The following is a 20,909-nucleotide window of genomic DNA, read 5'->3' on the forward strand; positions in this document are numbered from 1 at the left end:
GAAGAGTAACCATATCAAGATCTCAAATTTTCCCTTGGTATAGAAGATATTAAATAAAAAATAGGTCTATGGCCATACCACCCTGAATGTACCTGATCTCGTCTGATCTCAGAAGCTAAGCAGGGTCGGGCCTGGTGAGTACTTGGATGGGAGACCTCCTGGGAATAGCGGATGCTGTAGGCTTGGGGTGTGTGGGTGGCTCAGTCAGTTAAGAGTCTGCCTTCAGCTCAGGTCATGATCCCAGGGTCCTGGGATGGAGTCCCACGTCAGGCTCCCTGCTTCTCCCTCTGCCTCTGTGTACTCTCACTCTCTCTCTCAAATAAATAAATAAATAAATAAACAAATCTTTAAAAAAATAAATAATAGGCTATGGCTCAACTGGGATATGGCTCTCTTAATGTTGAGCTTCTGCATGTGAAACTGTGATTAGTTACCCAAGATTGTGTGCGTGTGTGCCTGTGGGTGAATGGGGGGGTCTCTACTCTCTAGAAATCATCCATGCACTGATATTTACCATAGAGATGTTCCTATTTCCTTCCTATCCCTCGTCGCACCCCCTTTCCAAGAGTAAATACTAGATCTTCATCTTGGAAATGTGTTGCATATTTATTTCTTAAAATTACTTGCAGTCTGAATCATGGTGTTTGAAGCCCCAAGTGCTACTTTAAATAGGAATGATGTGTTGTACTAAATTTCTATTTCAGACCAGGCCCATAATGAAACCCTGTTGAAACGATTTTTTTCATCTGCGTGCTTATCACTGTGTTCCTTTTGTGGTAAAACATATAAATTAGATTTTCAGATATCTTGGCTAAAAACAAGTACAGATGAATTTACATCCAGAATTATTTTCTTAATTAAATTAAGGTGATGCATGTGTTAGCTCCTCTTCAGAAAAACACAATTATACATCAACCAGGCACAGTAATGAAGATGAAGTATTCTTCAACACTATTAACCATGGGAAAACTTTTTTCCAATTAAAAAAATCTATAGACTAAGACAGAACATTATTTCATTGAACTTATGTTTAAAATCCTGTATGGTGCTCAGTGGGTTAAGGGTCTGCCTTTGGCTCAGATCATGATCCCAGGGTCCCGGGATCGAGCCCCCATCAGGAGTCTACTTCTCCCTCTCCTTCTGCCTGCCACTCCCGCTGCTTGTGCTCTCTATCAAATAAATAAATAAAATCTTAAAAAAAAAAAACAAACCTGTATCAGTGCACTAAAATGCTTTCAAATTCCCTTTTCTAGTTGGGTCAATATATTTTTCTTCCCAGCTATGGAAGAAACCAGGCTTAAACTGGGCAGAATCTTAAATGAACTCAAATTTGATATCTTGTTTTCTCGTTCACAGGAAGAAGGGACTGGGAAATGAGCTCTCACTTGGCCTGATGTCAATAGGGATAGAATATATTTCCTTTCCTTTTTAACTATTAAATAACCCACTAGAATCTTGGCATGTTTACTACTTTCTCCAGCAAGAATTTAAAAAATATCTTGATGTACTACTTAAATTGATATACTCCCTAATTTTATTGTTTGAGATCAATACAGGGCATCTTTTATCTTATGTGCTGGGTATGACACTTCAATTGGACTGAAATGTTTTGCCCAAGAAAAATTTCATGTTTCAAGAGGCAGTAAAACGACTGCTCTATATGGTAAAAAGATTCATCGAAACTTTGCAAAATTCGATATATTAAGAAAGACAGCTTGGGGATGAGCACTTGCCTCAACCAACCACAGGTATTTTGAAAAAGTGCTTGGGGACAAACCATGCGGTTCGCCTTGGGAAAATACTCTGGGTACAGGAGAAATAGGCACAGAGGTACGTTCTTAATGCACTGTCTCTGGGAAGGCTGGGATGTCTGTCTCTCTCTCTTTCTTAAAATTTTTTATTCTTTGCACTACATCTCCCTTTTTGGCACATGGGATGTTTGAAATGCTGGGAACTGTCCGAGAGGTCCACAAGCCAGATACAAGGAGTACTGTGGTCAGCTTTACCAATCCCCTGTTACCGTGCACAGATCTGAGCTTCCCTCTAGTGTCACGATGGGTGACCCTGATCCTGGGGACTCAGCACAGAACCAGAAGTGGAAAATGCAATTCAATCCAACAGACATTTATTGAACACACATGTACAGTAGGGAAGTAAAACAAGGTCCTTCGTTTCAAGAAGTCTGTTGTCTGGTGGGGGAGACAGGCTTATATGTCACCAGCTATAAATGGGTTCTGTTAGAAACAAAAACAAAGTGCACCGAGAAGGAGGAATTTTGAGTGCGGGAAGAGAGGGGAAGTTTCCCAAAGGAAGTGGCATGTGAACCTCGAAAGCTGCCTCGACCTGCAATAGGGTAGAAGCAGAGGGTGTGTGGGTGGGAGCCACTCTAGGCCGAGGTACCACAGCAAAGCAAGGAACTGATGGCAATATGGGGGCAGGAGAGCAGGGATTAGAGGGAGGACTGTTTCTGCCCGGGGTTCAGATCAGAGTTAGCCCTTGAGCCACGCAAAGGGGTCTGGAATGTATCCTAAGGAAAATGGGGAACATTAAAGATTTCTACTGTGCTTCCTCAAGACCAGGTGTGTGTTTGAGGAAGCGTCTCCTTATGAATTCCCAAGGGAGGAAAGAGATGAGAGTCATTCACATACCATTTTCCTTTTTTTCTTTCAAGTCTCCATTCCCACAGTGGCTAAGAATGTGAGGGTGTGATCTCTATCTGAGGTCATAGGGGAATTTAAGCGATGGAAAGAAAGGGATGAAAGCATGTCATTGTTTTTATACACACACTAATCCCAAAAACCAATTGCAGGGAAAGAGGAGAAAATATTGAGGAGCTTTTAAGCAAAATGGACCCTTTGACCTAAACTTGTGCTTTCAAGTTAACAATATTTCAAAGCTTGCTCTCAGAGACCATTTAGAAGAATTTGGCCTCTTGAAGGCTGCCAGGCCTGAAGCTGCTGTGGGCAAGGTTCTTTCCTGAAGAGATTGGCTTCCTCCCAAGACTGGAAAATGGAGGTCGACAGCTCTATCTTTTACCACGGCTACAACTGAGAATGACAACACATGCCTCAGTAACGTCTCAGCTAATGTAACTCCTGTGAGGGAGAAGTACACGAGGGTGATGACAACGTGAGAACCTTTCAAAACGAAGCCGCCGTAAAAAGTCCTGCCTGAGAATTTCTCTCTGAGCACCCCTCCTTGGGCTCACTTGTTCGAAGCCCAGTGCATCCAAACAATTCACACCGAGCTTTGCAAGCTCTTGGTAGCAAAGAAACTCTCTTTTTAAAATAATCATCTACTTGGAAAAGCAGTGAATCAATTATGCATCCATACCTTAGCAACAGATAACCGGGAAACGAAGTGATACGTGGTTTTCCCGGGTGCTCTACCATCTTCACTGGGCCCCTCCTATGCATCAGAAGAAGGAGGCTCTTAATTCACGGTAACTGACTTATTCATGCAGAAAGGCGGCCTCGGGCAGGAACCACGCCAGGGTGTTAACTAGGGAAAATCCCATTTCAGAGATGAGAAAACTAACAAGAAACAAAGGGATATTCTGACCCACAGACAATGAAAACTGTGCAGGTTAATGGTGTATGTGTATGGGGGGGGCGGGGAGGGAGGACAGAGGAAGACGGAAAGTCATCCCAGGGGCTATGGAAATATAAGAAACCACGAAGCTACAGGATGTTTACAATGCCTTTTTTCTTAGTCAATTGTATACATAGTAGGCCTATCCATCCATATTACCTGAGGGTTTGTTCTAAGCACTGGGAAAGCAGATGGATATAAATATCAACACCCCTGCCCTCATGGAGTTTACATAAAGCAAGGGAGACAGAAAATAGACAAATATGTAAAATATGTGTCTGATAGATGGTGATGAAGGCCAGGTATAAAAGTAAATTAGGGGAGTGTAATAGACACACTGGGGTAGAACTGGGGAGTTGGAAATTGACAGTTAAGTCCAGAGAAGGCCTCCCCAAGAGGTGACGTTTCAGTAAAAACCTGAAGGAAGTGAGAGTTACTGACAGGAAAAATACAGGATGCCAAGTTAAATTTGAATTTCAGATAAACGGAGAATGATTTTTTAGTATAAACATGTTCCAAACACTGCAGATTATTTGCTAAATTTGGCTACCTTACATGGGAGTACCTGAGGGAAGCACACACCAGCAGAAGGGACAGCAAGTTCAAGGCCAGGCTGGCATAGTGGGAGGCGAGTGAAAGGAAACGGGAATGTGGAAAGTCCCAGAGGAATCAGGGGTGAGTTGATGCAAGGCCTTCAGGGCCAGGGACCTGAGAGGATATGGGCTTTTACTCTGAGGAGGAGAATTTTGAGATGAGTGACATGCTTTGACTTAGGTTTTAACAGATCATTCTGGATACTGTGTTGAAAATGAGACTACAGTGGGGGGGCGGGAGGAGGGTAAGAGCAGGACCAGTTAGGAGGCCATTATGCTCTGATGATGATGATGATAATGATAGTAATAATAATATACACCCAGACATATGCACCAAAACGTGCATATAATTTTGGGGGAATGGTCCCTAGAACTCCATTCACAGACTCTCCATTAAGAAACCTTGGTATACATTTATGGGAGGAAAGGAATCAGTCCTACAAATAAATTCTACTTACTCACTAAAAATGCTACCCTAAGGAATTTGCTTTAATCACTATATTTTCATCCTTAAAAACAAATAAATAAACTTTCATCCAAAAAAGGGCAAGTTTCTGAAAACCATCCTACTGTTGATATCACCAGTGACTATGACAACATCAAGCCAAGGACTTAGAGAAACTGCCCATTCTGAATCCAGTCACGTGCAGCACCAGGTGGGTTCTAAACCTAAGGTTTCTAAGTAGATTAAGACTTGGCTTCACGGTTAATGCTTTTGTTTTTCCTGATTTATGAATAAAGGGAGGGTGTTTCAAACATACACACGAAGGTGGTTCTACTCCAAAACCCCAGGGAGATACAGGATCTACTGACTATGATTATCTGCCTAATACACTTAATTTTATTGTGAAAGTAAGCAATAAATATTTCAAAACTATTAAACACACAATGACAGTGTTATATGTTTGTAGTTCATGAAAAATAAAATCAATTTGTCTCCTTTCAGAAGCAGTCAGCTAACAAAATCCCTTCTCCTCAGATGAAATTGCTGATATCTGACCAATTTTTGACCTATAAAACCAGTGACTTCATGACCAACTTATTGAAAAGGTATAGGGAATAATCTTATAGTAGTTTGCCTTTCAGAAGTTAATTACATAGCTGCTCTGAAAAGAAAGTAGAAAAATTATTTTAATTTTACAGTAATTTAGTCACCTTGAGCCACACCATAAATAGGTTAGGCTCTGCACAGATGTTTGACATTCCCCATTCTCAAACTCTGTATCGTGTATAAAGGAAGTTTTGGTTTTTCCTCAGCATCTTCCCTTTCTCATGGGAAGAATTCCTGTGAAGCGCAAATCTCAATATTTAGGATCTCTGGACCTAGATGTACTATGAAATGAAGATACAATAAAACAAGCCTGTAATTACAGAATTCCCACCCTGAAGCAGAGAGAAGTGGATAAATATATTTCATAGGCGCACTTTACTTAGCTGACAAACCACTGTCTTGAGCCTTGTGCAATGTACAATTCTGCCTGCATACGTTTACCTCTGGGAAATCTGACCTAATGAGAAACACCTGCTTGTCTCAGGTAACCCACCTCACACAAGGAAGAGGCATTGTTAAGTTAAAGAATTGGTCTCTTAGAGCTTCTGAACTCGGTCAGCCGAGTAATCCCCCAATAGTAACCATCCTGGACTTGGATTAGCCATGCCTGCTGCTGCAAAGAGCAATTACCCTGAGAACATTCTCGTTGTCTGCTTACAACGAGGACGCTTTCAATCTTGCCTCCACAGTCCAAGTTGCAGGAAGGAGTTATTAACACTCTAGAACTGGCCTTTTGAAATCGTTTAAGTGTTTAATTCAAAACTCCACATAGCAAATTAGCACAAAGATGAACATGTAATACTAAAAAATTTTCCATGGGGAGTTTTTTATGCATGTCAGCACCTTAATTCTTATTTACCAACCACCAAAAACAACATGCTAGTAAAAATAAGTTTGGAAAGACATACAAGTGCAACTTTAAACATCAAGTGCATGCTGGCCGATTTTTGAAAATTTCTCAGCTCATCAATTACACTTCTTATTTACATAACTCCCTTAAAGGCAATCCTAAAAACTGGATGTAGAACAACTCACATCCTATGCAATGAGCAAAAATCGTGTTTTGCAATGTTACCCGAGTGGATTCTGACCAGGTTTTTCCCTCTGTGAAGCCCCTTAAATTCAATTACAGTTTACAGCAGTTCCTCTTATTTGCACAGACACAGAGAATGTGCAAAGCACACATCACCTCAGTGGATTTCACAATATGCTTTAAGGGCCAAGAAAGCAGTGTTTTCTGCCCCATTACTCCCCCAGAAAACCTAATTACAATTCAGATACTGTATGCGAGGAAGGCCAGGAGTGGAGGATGGCAAAATCCCTTGAAAATCCGGAAAGAGGCAACCTGCTGCTTTGGAAGAGGAAGGCCTCCTTTCCCAAAGGATTCCGGCCTCACAATCAGGCTCTAAATCTTACCTGATACGAACAGTTCTCCTGATGTACCATCTCAGTGCATCCTAGGGCCCAGACCCCAAAGCAGGACGGCTCCGCGAGGCTGCAGAGGCAAAGCGCGGAGCATCCACTGGCGGCGAGAACGCCCTGGGAAGGCAGGGGCTCCCCGCAGATTAAAATGGATGCTGTTTCGCTGATCAACCTGCGCAGTGGCCCTGCCCGCGCCGGGAAGCGCGCAGCGAGCCGAGCCGCTCTCCTCGGAAACCAGCAGTGAGGCTCACAAACATGGAGCTAGGACGGGGCTGGGGGAGGGGGCGCGCTCATCGCTGGCACAATCAGCCAATTATATTATAGGCACAAAGAAAAGGATCAGTCTGGGGCTGGTGTGACCTTCTGGTGCTTTACGAAGGCAGTTAACCGATGTGGAAACATTCTAGTCCTCATTAAAGGGAAAAAGGCCAGCGAGGGAGAGGGAGAGAGACAGACACAGATCAATGTTGCAGTTGAACATGTCTAACCTCCGGCATCATCCTTCCAGCCCACAGATGCTGCTTGCATGGTGCTTATAAAAAAGAGGCCTCAAGGATCATTTCAGAACTTTTAACATGCGAAAGGAAAAACAATCCGTTCTGAATGTGGACACTGAAGGGATGTTTCCCGTGTTGAGTTTTTAAAGTGTTTGTCAACTTTATAACTAAAAGGAGGGTCTTCGTTCCTTAAAAGGGTGTTATTTTGTAATGCTTTTGATTCCCCCCTTCTTCTGGCTTTTAGCTGTCTTTTAAGTCACACAGAAATCGAATGAAATAATTATTCCTAAAATTTTTCTAGGGAGGGAGCTTATTAAGGTATTGAAGTCAGTATAATTTGTTCATGTCATGAAAATGAAACTAAATTGCAAGGTTTTCTGAAAGTAAGGTTATCTATACATATAATCCAATGCCAGGACTTGAATATGTAGACACCCCACCCAATAAAGGACATACTATCCTAGAGACAGACCATTTTGCCTAAGAGCCCATAATGGAAAGAATTCTGGATTTGCAGATAGTACTTAAAGGAAATACATGTTTCTGGGGGGGGAAAAGGGGGACGATTTCTGAAATGTTTCACAGGGTCATTCTGGGGTTTTAGGATACATAGAAAGAAACAACCAGCTCTGTAAATTCTTGAAGCTAATTTAATGACAGAAAATTCAGAAAATAAACACAATAAAATAAAATTTCCTTATCTATATTGCTCAGTTGCCATAGGCAATTTGTTTTGTTGTTTCTTAATAAAATGGCCCTGAGCACAAAAATGATACTCAATAAACACTCGACTGAATTTAAACCACCAAATTAAAAAAAATTCAATAGGGATATTATTCTTAATTAATTTTTACCTATCTATCTATCCACCTCCTCAAAATCTCTTGCTATTAACCACACAGTCTTTATTATGCTACCGACAGAGAAAAACAAGTACTTTATGCCTGAGGAATGAAATCCACATGTTTGACAAGTTTTCGCATCAAGCCCTATGTTAAGGAATGGTGGGAATTTGCGTTAGGAATATACGGTGATGTATTAATAATTTTGTAACAACTCCTCTGTTGCTTGGAAAGAGAAAAGCCTATTTTTAGAAATATTCTTCATTTTTGCGATTGAGATTCAAACAGGAGAGAAGTTTGCTACCTGAGTCCCACTCCAGGGACACACTCACATGCATGGCTTCAGCTTCCCAGTTAGGGGAGTGAAGAAGTGGCAGGGAAGGCCCCCCGGAAGATCTCACAGGTTCAGATTTCCACACCAGGTTCCCCGGGTCCCAACGAAAAGTACTCTGGAGATGTAGCCTGCAGAAGCTCACAGCCCTTCTCTGTGGAATACAGGAGAAAGACAGGCCGTGGGACTGCAGGACTCTTAAGCCTGTTCACTGGCGGGTGGTACAATGAAAGCTTGATGAATGAAGCAGAAACATGAGCTAGATCCTGAGTCAAATGTAGGATGAAGAAAAGAGGAAAGAAACTTTTCAGGGAAAGGAAACAATATTCAATATTCCTCAACCCAAACCCCATCCTTCTCCATTGAGTCATCCACACAGGACAGAGGCAGAGACTTCTGTGTGGAGTGCCTTGCTATACAACCCCCTACAAGAAGGTTCTGGAATCGTAAGTATGTGTAAGGAAAAGTAGGCCCTAGTAAAAGTTCCTTTTGCAAGGTAGCAAATAAAATGAAGTGAAAACCCTATACCTAATACAGAAAGCGTGCCCCAACTTTCCAAGACAGAACAGCTTTAACTTCAAAGGCTGTTAAAACTTGACTCAAGTTACTGCTTTGACAATCTATGACCTAAAGACTCAGGAACATGCTTTCAAGCTGTAAAGGCCTAAAAAGCTGCTTCCTGGACTCTGTTCTCTTCTGAAAACTAAAGGCTCTGGGATAGATTACATAAGCTCCTAAAAACATTTATCATGTGTTGTTTAAAAAAAAAAAAGTCTAAACATGATCCCACTCTTCACAGTTGCTCTTCCATAAATAGTGGAAGTGACTCAGAGGTGGCTCTGGGGAGAACAGATTTCTGACAATTGTATCCCAAATCCTGTCAAAAAACCCTCTCGAGTGGTATAAACAAGCTTAAAAAAAAGGTAATATATCAAGCAAGCTTCCCTTTAGAGTCATTCATTGGAAAGGACTTTGTGTTACAATTTAAATTATGATTTGCTAGTACAAAAAACTTTAAACAGAAACCAGCTGTTCCAAGAACATTTAAGCTAGAATAACTTACCAAACTACAGTAACATTTGTTATTTTTGGACCAAAAAATATTGGCGAACTATTTAAGTATGGTCTATGTACTGTAGAGATTCTTTTTTCTTCTTAGGTCCACACAACTTTCTTCCCATAAAAAGTATTGGGTTTCAGATTTAGATAGGACTTCAAAAGATACACTGTTATTTTCCAGATCTGGAAACTGAGGCCTAAGAAAGTTGTGACATGCCCAAGAATATAAATCTTCCTCTCCTCGAACATCAATAACAAGGCATCAAAGTACGAAAAAAAAAAAAAAAAAGCCACAACTCCAGATTTTCTAGGTTCATATCTTGTGAATGTGTTCTTATTAAACAATGCTAAATGGAGGGCCACTAGATTTGGAGAAATAAACCCCTTTGACTGAGCCAATGTAGCCTGGCCTCGAAATCAACATCTATCATAAAGTAAGCAGTTGCAGTATGCTTCTACCTAAATCTGAATCAAAGTTATGCTTAAAAGGAAGAAAAATTAGAGCATTTCTTGATTAAGCTGTTTTTCTGCCACCGAGCAAACTATGGTGTCTGTAAATCCAGAAAAGTATTTTTTTCAATTGTGGCAGTTAATAGCAATAGAATGGAGATTAGTGATAAAAAGTCACATCTCTAAGTCATGTGAGCATACAGTTTCAAAGTGAATTATTGGGATTAGGGACCAACTCGGAGGGGGCATGGGGAACTTTCTGGCACAAGCTATGGGATTTGATAGGGCTTGGCTTATGCAGGTGTGCACATTTGCCAAAACTCATTGGATATTACATTTGAAATTTGTACATTTCGCCATATGCAAAATTTACCTGAAAAGAATAAAAAAGATCTGGTGAACAAATTCTGAACTGTAGTGAATGGTAGGCAGGCATTTGAAAAGCATCAAATAAATGAGATGAATTGATGGACAGATAGAGGAGATCATCGTTTGATGGGAAGCTTTAATGAAGCAAGTTTAGTCACTTTAATTGCAGAATCTGGATGGGGCATAAATGCATATTCACCTAAGAACGGTCCAGTTTGAAAATGTTCATAATGAAATTTTAGGAAACAACGAAGTTATGGGGGTGGGGAAGATGAACAAGGAAGTCATTGTCTTGAGCATTGTTTTAAAGTTTTAAGATTTTCCTTAGGAATTTTGGAAAAGCAGGTAGACATTTTTTAAAGTGTTCAGCTGTGCTTCTTTTGGGGCAACGGAAGGAAAGGAATTATGAGAAAAATCAATCCTGGCCACATTAGGGCAACTAGGTCCTTGAAGGACCTACCAAAGAATATAATCAGTGTCACTGAGACAATAAACCTTAGAAAATGGCTTTATAATTTACATAGTACTGTCCCGACATTTCCCTCAATTCTTACAACCCTGTAGTTGAAACAGATTCCTGTTATGTGCCATGTGAAGAAGTGTTTCTGTCCTCAAGGAGTTTGGAAAGAGAAATAAGGCAGTATATAAATGATTGGATATAATGACAAATGATTTGTGCCTGCAAAGAGATTTTCTTGTTTGCTCACTAGGAATTCTGGAGACGAGGAGAACTCTCAGCTAGGGTACAACAGAAGACTGCAATAATCTTGTTCATTTGGCTGTTCACTTCTTGAATACCTATCTTTTCTATTTCTAGCTTAACATAAATTTACTTAGGACCTGGATCTTGGTTGGTTTCTTCAGTGCTAATATCCCCAGCATTTGAAATAGTACCTGGCATATAAAGGGCTCTCAATAAATATTTTTAACTAAATGTATAAATGACCATGACCTTCAGAACGTCACCCCATCTATCTTGGGCCTCAGTTTCCTCTTCTATCCACTGAGGATGTTAATTCCTTGTTTATTGGATTGCTGACTGGATGAAATGAGAAAAACATGTAAAACTCTGAGGTCTTAGGTGCTCAGGAGAGGAACAGAAATGGATTTTCCCCCCCTCTCCTAACTAAAGGCAATGCAACAGGTCAAGAACAAAGGGAAGGCTGAACGATGGAGGTGATAGTGGGGATGGAAAGGAAAAGACAGAGGGACTCATTGCATGAGACACTGTGAAACCTGAACGGATGCATCCAGCCAGTGCTCTGACGCGACGAGTGAACACGACAGGGAGTCATGAGGCTTTCCGACCACTGTTGGAGTAGAGCTGGTGCCGTACAAGGCAACAGGGAAGTCAAAAGGAGGAACTGATTCTGGGGGATTGGACTGCAGTAATTAGTTCTTTTATTTATTCCCATAAAGTTCTGAGTTGAAGGTGCAGGAGGCAACGGGGGCTCAAGAGACAAGTCAGATCAACAGATAGAATTGGGTTTTTGTTTGTTGGTTGGTTGGTTGGTTGGTTGGTTGGTTTGTGTGTTTTTTTGCAGGGAGAGGATAGTTGAAGCTGTAGAAAATTAGATGAAGGGAGAGACTGTAGAGAAAGAACAAGTAAGAAATAAAGACATCCCTATGGTAAGCACAATAATGAGTATATCCATGTCCTAATCCCCACCTGGGGAGACGGGAGATTATCCTGGTTACCTAGATGGGCCCAGTGTCATCACAAGGGTCCTTAAGGTAAAAGGAGGAAGCCAAAGAGGAAGGAACAAAGGGATGGTAGTGTGAGAAAGGTTTGGCCCAGTGTTGTTTGCTTTGAGGACAAAGGAAGAGCTCACGAACCAAGGAGTGTGGGAGGCCTCTAGAAGAGGAAAGGCAGGGAAACGGATTCTCCCACTAGAGCCTCCAGAAGGAGCACAGTCCTGCTGACATGTTGATATTAGCCCAGGAAGACTCCTTACAAACGTCTGACCTCCAGAACTACAACAGAATTATTTGTATTGACCTAAGTCACTATGTTGGGGTAAATTTTTATAGCAGCAATAGGAAATTAAGACTAATCTTGGGTGAAAGCATGCATTTAGAGGGTAAGAGGAAGCACAGGGAATGTGGTTAACAGGGTGAGAGGAAAATGAAAACCAATGTAGTGAGGGGATGATGGGGGCTGCTGGCAGAGCTCAACTGCTTCAGATGCTTTTCTGCAGAGAAGCAGACAAGACTAGTAGAGTGGAAGGTAAACACAACCAAGAGCCATTAGTTCTATTAGGAAGTCATGGGTCCCTCTTGAGAGAATAATCTCAGTAGTAGTGTGCTGGGGTGGAAGCCAGGTTATAAGCGGTTGAGAAGTTGAAGGACTGAGTAGAAAAGCAGTTTGTAAGGAAGTCTGTTGATGAATCGGAGCATTAGGGTTGTAGGCTGGAGTGCATAGTGAAATCAGAGGGGCTGTGGTTGTGGCTGATTTTTAAGATAAGGGAGACCCAAACATATATGTGTTCAGCAGGGAAGGAGCTAGTGAGAAGGGAGAAACTGAAGACAATGGGTGAAAAATAACCAAAAGGGCCAGGTCCTGGAGTTAGACCAGGAGCACATGATGGGTCTTCATTCAGCCGTGGACCTGAAGATATGACGAGCAAAGTTATGAGGCAGTGTTGAGTAAGGAGGAGGTCATGGTGGAAATGGAGAAAGATGCAGGAGCACCGGTGGGGAGTATCCTTGGGCCCTTAAAGGAGCAGGTGGTTAAGACCTGACGGGCAGGGAGGGCTGGGGTGGGATCAGAGAGTCTGGACCAAAATGGTGGAAAGCTTTTCCAAGAGATTTTGTAGCGGGTGTTGCTGTATTACTTGAGAATATCCAGTCAACGCTATAGATGAACAAGAAAAACAAACTGGATGAATGGAACTTACGAGGCGTGAAGAATAGATGATGAACGTGTAGTAGCTCGTCAGACACTCGGGAAACGCATAAGATGTTTAGACAGATGACGAGTAAGCAAGGAGACAGGGGCGGAACTCACGATGTGTGTTAAGAATCAGTAAGTAAGTAACCTGTATGTGTTAGACACGGATCAAGCATGTGTGTGCAGGGCACAGATAAGGAGTGGAAAGAAGAAAGAAGCACCTAATATTCACAACACACTAAATAACCCGAGGCATTCAATAGTCATTAGATTGTGCACTGACTGTCCACTGCTGACATCCATTCTGGCCCTATGTGTCCTCCGCCCAAGAAATGCACATACGATCCATACTGCTCATCCGGAGAGGGGGCGAGCTATGGAGGAAGCCGGAGGGACTTGTCCCTGTGTCTCCGATAAAGCAAGCTGCACGTCACTGGCAGACACCTGTGTCTAACTGGGCCTCCCTTCTCAAACTTCAACTCTGGTTCACAGCCTTATCATTGACAGGGAAGGTGGCTGTGGCAGGAAGGCTGGACATAGAAATATCATATAAGCTACAATCCAGGTAGTATGGGCCTACACTGTATCCTACGTATGTCAATGCGTCCCCTTTTCCTTGTTTTTTGATATGCATTTTAAAATGATTCAGTGAGCTATGATTTGAGCCTGTTAATTTGGTCTGTGACTTCTGGGACAGAGTGCCTGTGATGGGCTTAGAGGCTCCTGTTGCATCAAGGTCATTTCTCACATGACAGAGAGAATGCTTGGTATCAGAATATTCCCACATGTTCTGAGGCCCAGAAATGGGAAGTGAGAGAAGTATAAAAATGAGATGGGTTATAATTTTTTTTATCCTTGTAACTATAAATAAAGAACTTGTCTGAGAGTCTTACAAACCATTGCAAACTAATTTACTCAGAAGTTTTGACTATTCTGACCCTGGTTACCTTTGTTTCAGGTATTAAAAAATAATGTCCTGAGCAAATTATAGTGTGAATCAATGGTGGTCACCTTTTCTTTTCTTTTTTGAAGTATTAGAATCTTCTTTTAAAATGAAAACTGATATGCAAAATAATAGAAGTGTTTTTAGAGCAACATAAGATATTTTAGTTCGAATTTATAATATTTACCAATTGTATCTTTTATTGAGAACATGAGGCTGTTTTCTTGTACATAAATATTTGGAAACAGAATTTATAGATGTCAGCTAAAGTTTCGTTCCAACTATATTTTTACATTTGTTGAGTTTGTTTGCACATCAAGAGAACCTGGTTTCACACAGATAAGTAGATGGAAATGGTAGCAAGCCTTTTTAATAGCTTATGTTGCAATCTCTGATATTCTTCATTAAACATATCTAGAAGCTTGAAAGCAAAGTAATAAGAAATTTATTTCCAGATTGACTTACTAACAATATGTAGCAACTGCTCGCATTTGGCATAAGAACAGAGAAGAAAAGACAGAGTGCCCAAGCTTCCAACAGCTCATCTCTCTAGAACCGGACCTGCTCGTTTGAGGTGTGGGGTAGTCACCTGGCATTGTGCAGTCCACCTGCTAGGCTTGATGAGGAAATGTGCCCAGTGGATGGACCTGACCTGACCGTGCTGGGCCCCGTGGGCATCTCAGATAATTTTTCCTTCTTGGACATGCACAGGCATAACTTTTCAGTAAGACCAGTCCAGGGGTACCACGTACATGGTCAATGACACATTTACAAGTTCAGTTTTAAGGACTATACAAGGCTACTTAGCCTGGAGGGATAAATTCATATGCTGATGTCAAAAAGAGGGTGGGGCAAAATACTTTGCATAGATATTAAGGAAGGAATCACTACATTTGGGCTGAAATGTTATATTCTTCTTACCACAGTTTTTCAGGACCACTCTTCTCCAAAAGCCCAAGGTCTCATAGACAATCTCATTTACATCTATATTCAGAATTATTTTCACATCTCTTTAATCACCAATTTGACTTTTGGGGGGGACTGGGGATGAGGTGTTTAGCAGCTCATAGAACAGGTGCAAGGGAGCCTCTAAAAATATCTCCTGCAACCCTGGGTTTCTACAGACACAGTTTGAAACCTGATGCGTCAGGCAGTGCTATAGCAGGCAGCCTCCCTCTCCTTCTAGAATAATGCGATGGTTTATATTTCAATAGAATCTGCCAAAGTGCTTGTTTATTGGACACAGTCCTAGTCCTCTCCCCATAGTATTTTCTGGCCAATGCTGACTGAAACTCGCAGGCTGTAGAAAAATAGTAACTGACTCAGATAAATTTGGGTGAAGTCTACATGGTTTCATCCCAAATTTATGTCAGTTTTTAAGGACCATTTTCTTTTTTTTCCCAGCCTTTGGAGTCACAGAGAGCAGTGGCAGGAAAGTGAAACGTAGTATAAACCTGCCAGGGCTAACACAAGACTTTCAAATACAAATAAGTTGGTCTGTCAAGAGGAGTCAAGCCAGAACTAGCACAAAGTGTGCGTGCGTGTGTGTGTGCGCGCGCGCAGGGGAAGCAGGGGGCACAATCTCCCTCGGTCCCTCCAGGTTTTTCAGTAGCCCAGACAGCTTTACCTACCAATACAAGAGCGTGTAGCCACAGCACCACGTGGAATTCCCCCCCATCTCCCCCATGACAGAAAAGGCTGTTCACTTCTCCAAGGCGGCGGTGCTTGATTTAAAATCAGGTTAACAGAGCATTAGGGAAGGGGACTGACCCTCATCTTGAAGAAAGGTGACCTCTAGTGGACGACTGTGTTTTTAAACCGGTTCCAATTATGAAAAGCATTCGAAAACAAAAATAATGGTTTCACTCATTTATGGAACATAAGAAGTAGGAAGATCGATAGGAGAAGAAAGGGAAGAAGAAGAGGGGGTAAACAGAAGGGGGAATGAAGCATGAGAGACTATGGACTCTGGGAAACAAACTGAGGGCTTCAGAGGGGAGGGGGTGGGGGAATGGGATAGGCCGGTGATGGGTAGTAAGGAGGGCACGTATTGCATGGTGCACTGGGTGTTATACGCAAGTAATGACTCATGGAACTTTACATCAAAAACTTGGGATGTACTGTATGGTGACTAACATAACATAATAAAAAATTTTTATAAAAAAAAGTGTGTTTTGTTGCTTTATTGGCCTTTCCATGATATTTTTAATACCAATTATAAACATAAATACCTAAGTCTCCAGTTACATTAATGCAGAGTTTAAAGTTACACTAATGCTAATACATCCATGGTTACAACCTAGGCTATCATTGATAGTTCTGGACTGACGGAGCCTTGGACCAGGAGTCACAGAACTGGGTTCTGGGCTCAACTGTGTTTCTTGCTAAGCAAATTCACAAGGCAACAGCTTCACATCTAAGAGTCCCCACTTTCTGGGATGCCTGGGTGGCTCAGTCGGTTAAGTGGCCAACTCTTAACTTTGGCTCAGGTCATGATCTCCAGATTCTGGGATCGAACCCCCAGTGGGGCTCTGCACTCAGCGGGGAGTCTACTTGAGATCCTCTCTCTCTCAACCTCTCCCTCTGCCCCTCTTCCCAGTCGCATGTGCCCTCTCTCTAAAATTAATAAATAAATATTTTTAAAAAATAGGAGCCTCCACTTTCTAATCTACATGAAATGTTTGGACTCAGAAACTGTCATCTTCCTGCACCCACTATCCCCAATACTACTTTCAGGCTGTCAAATAGCTGTCATTTAAAATTAAGTTTATTTTATATCCTGAGGTTTCCAAATGAGCAACAACAATAAAATTAATATCACGGCACATATTAGCATTGGGCGAGTCAGCAAAAAACTATTAGATTTCAGTTCAAGGTCTTCCTTATATAAACGTAATAAAGATAAAGGCACTGATTTTTTTCCCCTTTTTTACACTGCAGAAAAAATATTTCAAAAGCTACACACATTTGCTTATTAGTTTGTGATGAAATTTTAGTTTATTATGAAAATTAGCCACCATTTTCAAAAGATTTATTTCAAAGAATAAAAGTAATGATGAAAAAAGAAACATAATTTATGTAGTATATCTCTTCTGGAAACTGCTCATCAACTGACATATTTTCCTAGTGTGTGTCACCGAACACAGGAAAGAGGCATAATTTATGATTAAACGCTATTAACGTAATCTCTAAGGAACTATTAAAATTCTATTAAAATTCTTTGGTGGTACTTAAATCTTATTGTTTTTTTTCCCCCTCTCAATACCAGAGTAACGTAGAGATGCTATTAGTTATAATGGCATTTAGTGCTTAAGAACTACCCTCCCAACTAGCTTTTCTGGGGCCAGTGAGGCAACAATCTGGAATTTACAATCTTCCTAATAGTCACTTTTCAAAAGAGGTGTTGGAATGACTTTTATTTGCTAAAGGGTAGGAAAGCAAACATTGGTCTAAAAAGTTCTGAAGTGTAATAAAGATGTTAGAATGTCATTTAATGATTTCATACACTTACTTTATCTTAAAGCTATTGAATTAAGAAAGTTTCCCATCTTCTTGAAATAAATTCTTTCTGTGTATAAAGGTACTGGTTAGGAAATTATGCTCCTCCAGACAGTGAAGAGTGAGAGGACTCATTCTCGAAGAGGAGGCTTAAAATCCATCAGGGATTATTCGTAAGCAGGCAAGGTAATCTGTGCATTAATCCCGACTCTTCTAAAACTCCCTAACTTAAACCAGTTTTCCTCTCCGAATAGCGAAGAGAGCCTCTTTCAGAAACATAGGCAAGGCCAATAAAACGTTCATTTATAAGTCCCCGGCATTTTCATTATTTATTGAGAAAGTCAAGATAGGAACGAGCAGTTTTTTTGAGGTCCAGTGCGTGGCAGAATCCCTCTCCACCTCACTCTGATACCTCTCCTCTCCCTCCATCTGAGACCATAGAGTTGGCCTGTTTTCATTCTTAACAGTCAAGAAGAGAAGGAGGAGAAGAAGGAGAAGGGAGGAGGGAGGGGGAGGGGGAGGGGGAGGAGAAGAAGAAATCCCAGGAAAAGAAATACAATCCATTATGACCAGAGACCAACGTGTCCTCTCTTTCTCGCACAGCCTCTGACTTCCAGTGTAACTGTGAGGAACAGCAGCGAGCTAACTTTCCACATCCGCTTTACAGACAGCAGTGGGGACTTATCCTGATGGTTGAAGATACTTGTGTTTTGTTTTGAGGTTTTTAACATCAAATTCGTGTTCCAAAGGACAGAAGCGATCTCTTCAGCAGAGTTCTCTTGATCAGACCTCTGGCCCTAATTTTAAATGGCACACATTTATAAAGCATCCTTTTAAAAGAAATGAAGCCTCATTCACTCACCTGGTTGCCCTGTTCGATAGTTTTGATAGTTTTATGCTTTTTGATTTAGTTCCCAAATTGTTATAAAAAATTAAGTGCTTGCAGCCTTACCCTTTGTGAATGAAAAGTACTTCTAAAAACATAAATCAGATTATGTCGCATTTTGGTCTAAAACTCCTGGTGGTTTCCCAGCACCACATCAGGATGAAACATTTAGCATGAAATAACAATTCCCTCTCCCTGGGGCTCCAGGTCCTGATATACGCTCCGGACTTCTTTGCACCACTCACAATCTTGCTCACTTCGCTCTGGGCCTACTGGCTGCCTTTCAGTTTCCTAGAAAAGCCAAGCTTGCCCCTGACTCAGGGCCCTAGCATGCGGCATTTCTCAACCTGACCATGCCTTCCTCTCTGCCCAAGTAACTTCTTCTGCTTAAAGTTGGAAGCCTTTCCCTAGCCCCCAATCTAAATAAAGTCCTGCCTCAAATGTAGTCAGCACATCATGTTTTCTTTCTTAGCCCTTACCACAATTTGTAACTATTGGATATTTGTGGGATTTGTAATGTTGACTTGCTCCACTAGACTGTATGGTCCCTGAGAAAGCAGGGGCATATCTATGAAGTCTACCATTGCATATCTAGCATACAGCACAGAGCCAGGCATATATGGTAGGTGTTCAACAAATATTTGGATGAATGCATGACATTCTCGAAGTTCCCTCACGTCAGAGCCTTGGGCTCCAGGGCAGAAAGCAAGCCTGCGTCCCGCTGGTATTAGCTCAATTCGCTATCTCGGTAAAGCTGGTCAAGAGCCCAACTCATCATCTCAAGACAGTGAAGCCTCACCTGGACAGCGAATGGCTGACTGCCAGCTTGAGAGCTAAACCTGGTGAGGCCTTTTGGCAACATTTCCCTCCTCGCTGTGAATTGTAGCTTTGGCAGGCCCAGCGGGGCCCCCTCACCTTACTGGTGTGTCTCACGGGGAGGGCTGAGTGAGCCAGCTGAACCTGAGGGCAAATCATCATTTACAGCTCCCCATATAAGGTTAACACGTACTAAGCTGAATCCGCTACGCCCCCGATTTAATTCAAAATCAGTAAGGAGAAATAAACCAGCCTAATGTGTTTTCCCCCTTCTCAATTGGCTACCTTGTGTAATGGATTCTTGACTCTATAGGACAGGCTGGCAACACAGCAAATAATTTGATATCGTCCACTTGTGCACCCCAAAGAAAGATACTGGTGAGAGTAAAAAGTCAGAATCCTTACATGGAAGGAATGCTAGTGTTCCAGCTCGTTTTCTCATCAAAAGAATAGGATGTCAAATGACCAGTAGGAAGCTGAACTGAGCCTGTGAAAGCCTGGTAACTTTAAAATGTGCCCACTGGGGAGGTTTAGGCTGGAGGACAAAAGGCAAGAAAATATTTTTTTTAGCATGTTTACTTTCTTAGAAGAAAACAAACAAAAATGATGGCTAGAAAACAAGCAATAAGCTACAATTTAGGCTGCGGCTTTCCAGCAAGGGTTCTAATGTTTAAAGAAGAAATGCTGGCTGTGGCTTGAGTCTCTGTCCAAACGCTCCCTCTCCGTAGAAAGTACCAGCTCTTACGTCGCACGGCATCACTGACCGATTTCCGCGGTACAAGTACTACTACGTTGTCAGTGCTTCAGGTACCTGCCTGCCCGGTCTTGGTGACAAATTCATCTAGAATCTGGGTCAAGCGTGCATCCAGGACACGTCTGGCACTGCTGAATCTAGAAAGCCCATGTGGACTCTTCATTTAACACCCGTCACCACGATCCAGGTTCAGTGGCTTAGTCTGTGGAGGGGTTTGCTTTCCCCAGACGGTGAGCACAATGAGGCAGGTCTGCTGTCTGCCCCCAGGTTGATGATGATTCTGTCTGTCATGCATCCTTGTCCTGCCCTGCCCGTATCACCCCTTTCTTACCCAAGGCTACCGCTCTCGAACGTACACACAGAGGAAGCGGACGTCTTCTGTAAAGACAAGGGGAGAGCTCCTACATGCATGAAACACGCTCAGGGAAGGAGTCGATCTTCTCTTTGGCATGAACAATAATAATTCCGTCATGCTTCACTTGGAGTTAAGAATAACTTTGAGATTTTCAACGTATTAATACGTGGAGGTAATGGCAATAAATGAAGAACCCTTCTGAAAGTGATGCTAGTTCCTCAGGTGGAAAAAAAGAGATTAAAAACTGGGAGTTCATAGGTTTTAGATGAACGCAATTATTTTCTTATTTACAAATGATAGGGTTAAGGTGTTTTTCATTATTTTTCAAAATCCCCTTCATCACGAAAATGTTGACACATTGATGGGATAATAAATCAAATGAGCTGACCCCACCAGGGTCACAGTTTACCTGTTACTAGTTTTTTGGGCGGGGCTGGAATAAGCTCCGGGCCAGCTACACGCCTTGCAGGGCCCTGTGCAAAATGAAAATGGGAATCTTCGTTCAAAAATGAAGAACTTCAGGATGGCAAGAGCAGAGCGTGAAGCCAAGAGCCCTGTGTGA

The 20,909-nt window shown here is 41.8% G+C and overlaps 1 protein-coding gene and 1 non-coding gene across 4 annotated transcripts in view; one reads left to right on the forward strand and one right to left on the reverse strand.

Moving 5' to 3' along the window:
- SCHIP1 (schwannomin interacting protein 1) overlaps positions 1-20,909 on the reverse strand; it is a 118,412-nt gene that overhangs the window by 46,696 nt on the left and 50,807 nt on the right. The window contains exon 1 of one of the 3 annotated variants that reach the window (XM_008706660.2): positions 6,652-6,740. The exons of the other annotated variants lie outside the window; for them this stretch is intronic. Coding sequence (XP_008704882.1) covers positions 6,652-6,681 — 30 coding nt within the window. The 5' untranslated portion in view covers positions 6,682-6,740. Of the gene's footprint in view, positions 1-6,651; positions 6,741-20,909 lie in introns of those variants that run through there. 3 annotated transcript variants of the gene reach the window in all.
- Positions 65-183, forward strand: LOC121104302. The gene has a single exon (XR_005836601.1). It is a non-coding gene; the product is annotated as a 5S ribosomal RNA (ribosomal RNA).

Source organism: Ursus maritimus, unplaced genomic scaffold, assembly GCF_017311325.1.
Source record: "Ursus maritimus isolate PB19 unplaced genomic scaffold, ASM1731132v1 scaffold_20, whole genome shotgun sequence".
In the NCBI taxonomy this organism is placed as follows: Eukaryota; Metazoa; Chordata; class Mammalia; order Carnivora; family Ursidae; genus Ursus; species Ursus maritimus.